At 36.7% G+C, this 7500-nt stretch overlaps 1 protein-coding gene across 1 annotated transcript in view; it reads right to left on the bottom strand.

Moving 5' to 3' along the window:
• LOC144970057 (toll-like receptor 4) overlaps positions 1-7500 on the bottom strand; it is a 12861-nt gene that overhangs the window by 3561 nt on the left and 1800 nt on the right. The window contains exon 2 of the mRNA XM_078909255.1: positions 1-2174. This exon is cut by the window's left edge and continues 282 nt beyond it. Within this exon, the coding sequence (XP_078765381.1) occupies positions 1-2155 (2155 nt within the window). The 5' untranslated portion in view covers positions 2156-2174. The remainder of the gene's footprint in view (positions 2175-7500) is intronic.

The following is a 7500-nucleotide window of genomic DNA, read 5'->3' on the forward strand; positions in this document are numbered from 1 at the left end:
CCATGGTCAAGCTGGCCCTGTTTTCTAGCACACAAATATATTTTAAATCCCTGGGAATGACGTGGTCATTTTGGTGTGTTATCCAATCCAAGAAGGTAATGTGTGAGCAGTCACAGTACAGCGGGGAAAAAGATATAAGCACGCTGATATTTCGGAGCGAGTCGATGTGTCGTCGAGTTGCGGGGGAAAGCGTGTGTAGTGATGTTGTTTTCATATCAAGAATTTGAAGCTTAGACATGTGTGAAATGTTTGCAATGAACTCAAATACCGTGTTGTTTGCTATGTGTAATTCTCTTAACTCAGATAAACCCGAGAATGTATCCTGATTTAAATATAAGATGTCGTTAAAACTTATGTTAAGATATTTCAAATTTGTCAAATTTCTGAAAGGTTGATGAAATAAACTTGAGCCCATTCCGATAAAATTAGAATATAAATTTAGATGTTCTAAAGCTGGAAAGTGTTCAAAAAATGATCGGTACATGTCTTTGATAAGACAAGAGCTCATTTCCAACTTTTTAAGTTTATTAAAGCCTTTAAACGGTCCTATTAGTGTTGGGAAAAAGTTATTTCTTAGATAGAGCTCTTCCAGTGAATTGTTTTGGTCAACGGCAAGTCTTGTTAGGCGGTACCACAATCCGGCATATTCCATTTTTAGTATACGGAGCTTTGGAGGCAAACGTATTACCACTTCTTTCCTCTCCGTTTGCTGTGGATATTGATCTTGGCTGCCTTCCTCACTATCAAACCCTGATTTTGGTTTCCTATAGGGGTAGTGCCTGGGAATTTCGAAATTATAATCCGGCCCATTCAAATAAAGAATTTCCAGGTTTTTCATCTTGTATATATGTTCAATATATTTACCAAATACAAGTTTATTCCCCGAGAAATCCAGATATCGAAGTTTAGGTGGAAGAACGCCAAATACGGTATGTCCTACGACATTAACACTATTCCCACTGGCTACCAAGCACGTTAGATTTCTAGGGAGGGTTTCTGCATATTTCTTATGAACCGTGATTCCCGATTGAAACCTAAATTCCACACGCCTGATAAACAGTTCTTTCATTCCTGAATTGGTTAACACCTTCAGTAATTTGGCCATTTTTTTAATAGTTATGTCCTCATTCCAAGTGAAATCTAAGGTGTGTATATTCTGCAAATATTGAAGAGCATTTGTTTCAATATACGGCGATTGCAGGAAACAATCGCTTACATTCAACATTTTCAACTGTGATAGATATTGAAAAGAGTCATTTGTCAATACGAAGATCTTACACACTCCGTCAAGATAACCGCTGAGAGAGAGCGTTTCCAAGCTTTTTAAATTTCCAAATCCAGCTCCAAAAGATTTATTTCTCAATCCGTCCATTGATAATAATTTCAATGATGTTAGGTCTGACAAAGCATCGACCGGATAAAACAAATCTGGACTCTCCGGGTCTTCTGTGTTCTTGTTGATGCGCAAAGCAATCAAAGACGACAGGTCCTTGAATACGCCATGAGGATATGTCCTGTTGCTCATTGAAAGTTTGTTGTCTTTCAAATCCAAGACGCGGAGCTGGCTCAATCCAACGAACGAACGTACAGAGAGGTGATCGATGGTGTTGTTTTGTAAGGACAAATATTTCAGTTGTGGATATCTTTGAAAAATATTAGCAGGCAAGTTGTGGATAAAATTTCCAGATAAATCAAGACCGTTCACGTCGGAACTCAAATCTATTGGTACTTCATTTAAACCTAAAATCGAGCAATCACAAAATGTGAATTTGCCTCTGGTACATACACATTCATCTTTCCGGTTTTCTATTTTTACACCGCCTGTGATCTCATCCACAGCTTCGTCAAAATGTCTATAAAAGGTCACGTCACGTTCAATGCAGTCGTCATTTTTGAGTGTTTTACGGACATCAGCATTCTCGTGACCAGGGTAAGCTTCATCATTCGTTTTTTCTTTCGGATTTCTTGCATGATACTGGTTATATCTATTTTTCTCTGAATGCTGCAGTAGTCTGTTATGGTAGTAGACCATTTCATTTTTGGATTCCTTTTGCGGAGCTGGTTTCCAGATTTCATTTTGAGATATCGTTAATCCAAAAGCAATCCCGCACAAATAGATTATAGGAAGCGATGTAATAATTCTGAGGACTGACATTTTCAACTTGAGGCAAAATCTGAAATAAATAAATAAAGTAATAAAGTAAGTTGGTTGAAAACAATTTCAAATTATATATGTTTGTTCAATACAAAATATAAGTGTTTCTTGTTTAGGTCTTTAAATAGATATATATCTTGGCGAGAAGCGATATGCCCTATTATATATAATTATAATGGTACCATTGCACGTTGACAAATTAAATGTGAATACTTTTTGCCTTTACAAAGAATTCTATGCATACACGGATAACACAATGATCAGTGACGCTTGAATAATTTTAACATTAAGCCTTATGTTGTATGTTGTTATCTGCTTTTTATTTATTTTTTTTAATTTTTTTTTTCTTTTTTGGGGGATTTTTTTTTTTGGGGGGGGGGGGGGGAGGGGAGGGTTGTTGGGGGCAGCTATTTTTGATTGTTATTTGGGAGAGATTGTATTGTTGTGTTATTAAGGGTTTTATGGCGCTTGCAATACATAATTGTCATTTCAGCGCCAGTAAAGAGGAAGAAATTAGGATAGTAACGAACGTTATAGATTTACAATTGAAAGCACACGAGAAATAGGAAGAAAAAGGGGAACAGTCAAAATAGAGAACAGATGAAAATTCCAAGAGCACACCATCAGTGTACTCATCTTGTAATAATAATAAAGTTTATTTGTATAGCGCCCAATCCCGTTGACAAAACAGCTCTAGGCGCACAAAATTGTAAAAACATCATCAAAAACATTTTTGTACACACACCCATTTATACAAGCGCGCGCACACACACACCCTTACAAAGACGAACACATTCACCAAAACGTGCATATGCATACAGAGTTGAAAAATAGCTGTTAACATTAATCATTGAATAAAAATCATATCAGGACATTTAACAATAATGGCGGATGAAGGGAGATTATAATATAATGTCGTGAGAATGTTGATGTAACAAATGTATATCTTATTAAAAGAATGTTTTATTTAATCTAATGAGCATCACCTAAGATGATATTTTAATCTCTTTTTAAAAGATGACTGGGAATCCACAACCCCGTTCCTAACACTGAATGGTAAAGAATTCCAGACAGCGGGAGCAGCATGAATAAATGCACGATCAGCATAGGTCTTAGATCCTTTTTTAGGAACGCATAATCGTGATTGAGAGTTGGATCTTAAAGAGGGAGTGTAAACATTTATCAAATCTGATACATAGGCAGGAGAAGTTTCATTAATATGATTATAGCACATTACAGCAATTTTATATTATGTTATCCTAAATCTAACAGGGAGCCAATGTAAAGTCCAAAACAAAGGTGTGACATGATCACTTTTTTCCTTTTCAAAACTAATTTTGCCGCTTGATTTTGAATGTGCTGCAGTTTGCCGAGGACATTATTTGGAATAGAATACAAGAGCATGTTACAGTAATCAAGTCTAGAAAACATCAAGGAAGACACAAGCAAAGTCTCCACAAAGAGGAACATACTCAAATGTTTACAATACATGTTATCAATATATTCAAAGAGGCAGTTACGCTTTCTGGGACATGTGTGGAGAAGAGACGGAATAGAAAAGTTGGTAACATCTGGGATGATCGAAGGAAAGAGAGCTAGAGGAAGACAAAGAATGACTTATTTAAATAACCTAAGAATGGCCAAATGTGATTTTAAAAGCAACACAGATTTCATCCGCACCGCAGAGGATCGTGATTCGTGGAGACAGCTGACCGGTAACGTACTCAAGACCACCACAAGCCACGATAGATGATGATGATATATATTCAAAACAAAATGCATAATAGTACAGAAGATTTACAAGGAAAAAATATCACCTCACAAAACTAGATCCAAGTCCGTGCGCACGGAATCTAGCAAATTCCTCCAAAGTTATGAACAATGGTGCCGTGATTTTTTTTCATGCAGGCTTATATTTTAAGTGACATTAAGAATTTTTAATATAAATAGTGATAGACCAAACAGTTTTCTCACAATGCCGAATGTCTTTGATCTTGTCATCGTTTGCAATAAAATATGACGCAAACTTTAAAATGTTTACAGTAACGGTGTGTTGATTCTCTTTTCCGTGGGGAGAATATTCACAACAAAGTTGAATTCAACGGCGTATCTTAGCAAAGGGGTCCTTGGAATGTTTTTGCCCGTCTGTGAAAGGACAAGGAAAATGCCTTTCATAAATCTCCGACCAACTGTCAAAAAGGTCTCGTAAGACATGTCACGAAAACCCACTGGCCACCCATCGAGCACGGTAAATGTTTGCGATTATTGAATTATGTTCCCTGGGGAAATGGGGGGGAGGGGGACGCTTTGAATGTAATAATGTGAAATGTCACTGAATCTAAACCTCTTTGACACCATATTCTATGTAATGTTTGTACAGTAATACCGTTCAAAGGAACGGAACCTCAGTTTTCAAATACAAGAGGTGCATAATCAAAATAACATAATGGGCATGATCTATAGATAGTATGCGCTTGGCTAAGAAGCTCATAACATTGTCATCCGGAAGTATAATGGACCAACACACAAAACTCTGTGCATCCATGAACTTTTATAGTCTGGATAATACGATTAAGTGAGAATAACTCACAAACGCGGATGGCAAAAACAATAACAAGGACCTGAGTGACGTTAACTTCATTCTATCTATCGATAGAATGCGCTTGGCCAAGGAGTTCACAACATTGCCATCCGGAAGTATAACGGACCAACACACAAACTCTGTGTAACCATGAACTTTTATGGTCTGGTTAATAAAGTTTAGTGAGAACAACTCACAAACGCGGATGGCAAAAACAATAACAAAGGCCTGAGTGACGTCATCTGCATACTATCTATAAACGTTCATGGATACACACAGTTTTGTGTGTTGGTCCGTTATACTTCCGGATGGCAATGTTATGAGCTTCTTAGCCAAGCGCATACTATCTATAAGCGTTCAATGTTGCAATCGTCGCGAACGGCAACTTTTGTATTTATGAATAAGGAACGAAGTTGACGTCACTCAGCTCTTTGTTATTGTTTCTATAGAAAGTATGCGCTTGGCTAAGGAGGTAAGAACATTGCCATCCGGAAGTATGACGCAAAAAAAACAACAACAAATACCTGAGTGACGTAAACTTCATTCTATCTATACAGCCTTCTGGCTGATCAGTATTCACTAAATTCTATGCATAATTTTGTGTATGTGGCGGGCGTATATTGTGAATATTTTACTTAAACCCATAGCATCGATAGTCTGATTGATCGAACCCAGTAAGTGCTGATCACACAACTTGTGGTCGATGAATAATGACAAAGTGCAGAGCGATGTTAACAAATCTGAGATGTCGACTTACTTCATTCTGTTGTTTGTAAACAACCGGATATTATGATTTAGTAATAAGCCGAGAGAGCTTGAGTGTGGGTCACAAATCCCGCGTTTTGATTGGTCGAAATAAGCCACGGGTCAATTCCATGTTTATGAGTAATAGACACTTAGATAACCACGCCTCTCGGAAGGTCGTCATAATGTAAACAATGACAGTGGTTGGTAAACATAGCAAACTACACATGTTTTCCTATCGATGGTGTATGTGTCTTAGTGAAATAGTAGTAGTAGTAGTAGTAGTAGTAGTAGTAGTAGTAGTAGTAGTAGTAGTAGTTGTTGTTGTTGTTGTTGTTGTTGTTGTTGTTGTTGTAGTGGTGGTAGTAGTAGTAGTAGTAGTAGTAGTAGTAGTAGTAGTAGTAGTAGTAGTAGTAGTAGTCGTAGTAGTAGTAGTAGCAGCAGCAGTAGTAGTAGTAGTAGTAGTAGTAGTAGTAGTAGTAGTAGTAGTAGTAGTAGCAAGCAGCAGAGTAGTAGTAGTAGTAGTAGTAGTAGTAGTAGTAGTAGTAGTAGTAGTAGTAGCAGTAGCAGTAGTAGTAGTAGTAGTAGCTGTAGTAGTAGTAGTAGTAGTAGTAGTAGTAGTAATAGTAGTAGTAGTAGTAGTAGTAGTAGTAGCAGCAGCAGCAGCAGTAGCAGTAGTAGTAGTCGTAGTAGTAGTAGTAGTAGTAGTAGTAGTAGTAGTAGTAGTAGTAGTAGTAGTAATAGCAGTAGTAGTAGTTGTTGTAGTAGTTGTTGTATTTCTACCGCTTGATGAATATAACCAACACTTAAGTATATGTGCTTACTTAAACGTTTATAATTTGATCGAGATAATCGTGTGATAACTAATCGCCCATTTGGAGGTATGAAATCAAATACAATGATCAGAGAACGGTCGAATTCATTCACTTTATTGTTTTTAAACAATCAACTCTGTTTGTCCGAGCACGTGTGAAGGTGTGTCACGAATTCCATGTTTTGATTGGGCCAAACTCTACGGGTTAATTCTCACTAAATTGTAATTAACCAGACTATAAACGTTCAAGGTCACACATAGTTTTGTGTGTCGATTCTTTATATTTCCGGATGGCAATGTTGTGAGTTTCTTAGTTAAGCGCACAGTATCTATATAAAGCAATTTTTCGATTTCATACAGTACCCGTCGTCTGTTGGGCTTCATTTGTGTATTAATACCCTTACAACGACCCCCACTGTCTCTGACGGGTTCGGATCTGTTTTCTGTTCCCTTAAGTATATTTGTTATTCAATTTCAATATAACAATGAGACATGTAAATTTTTATATATAATATATAGTATCTTATTTATGTGAAATGTATTATTTTAAAATTCTTTTGTCGGTGGAAAGCCTTAAATGGTTTACTGATTTTAATTGAGATTAAGAAGATATTATAAATCATTTTTTTTTAAATTATTACTTTTGTATTTTGTTGTCATTGATAGTTGCTATCTATAAACAATGTATGCATAATATCTTTTTTTTATCCGACAATGAATAATGTTTTCATTCATTCATTCATTTATTCATTCATTCATTTATTCATATAGCCAGATACTCATTCACACTGTCGGGATAAGATTTTCCAATTATAGGTGTCACTCATTCGGCTATAGGGCGCGCTTAACATTGCTTGACTTTTGTGACAAGACGACATAGATGGTACGAAATTGACGTCGTCACTCAGCTCTTTATTATTGTTCTTTAGCCAGCCATTTTTATGAGTAGTACTTACTAAATTGTATCAATCAGGCTATAAACGTTTAAGGTTACACATAGTTTTGTGTGTTGGTCCGTTATATCCCGCGGCTGCCTCTATTCTCAACCCCCACCCCCCCCCCCCCCCCCCCCCCCTCCCGGCCGATTGGATTACCGAAAAAAACGTCGCCGGATTTTTGCGATTTGGATTTGATTGATTTTTTTTTTTTAATTGTGCAACTTGTGACAAGAAACTTAACAAATTACTGCATTACAACCTTTGGATT

This window comes from Berghia stephanieae, chromosome 4 (assembly GCF_034508935.2).
Source record: "Berghia stephanieae isolate SIO BIC M18660-M18661 chromosome 4, UCSD_Bste_1.3, whole genome shotgun sequence".
NCBI lineage: Eukaryota > Metazoa > Mollusca > Gastropoda > Nudibranchia > Aeolidiidae > Berghia > Berghia stephanieae.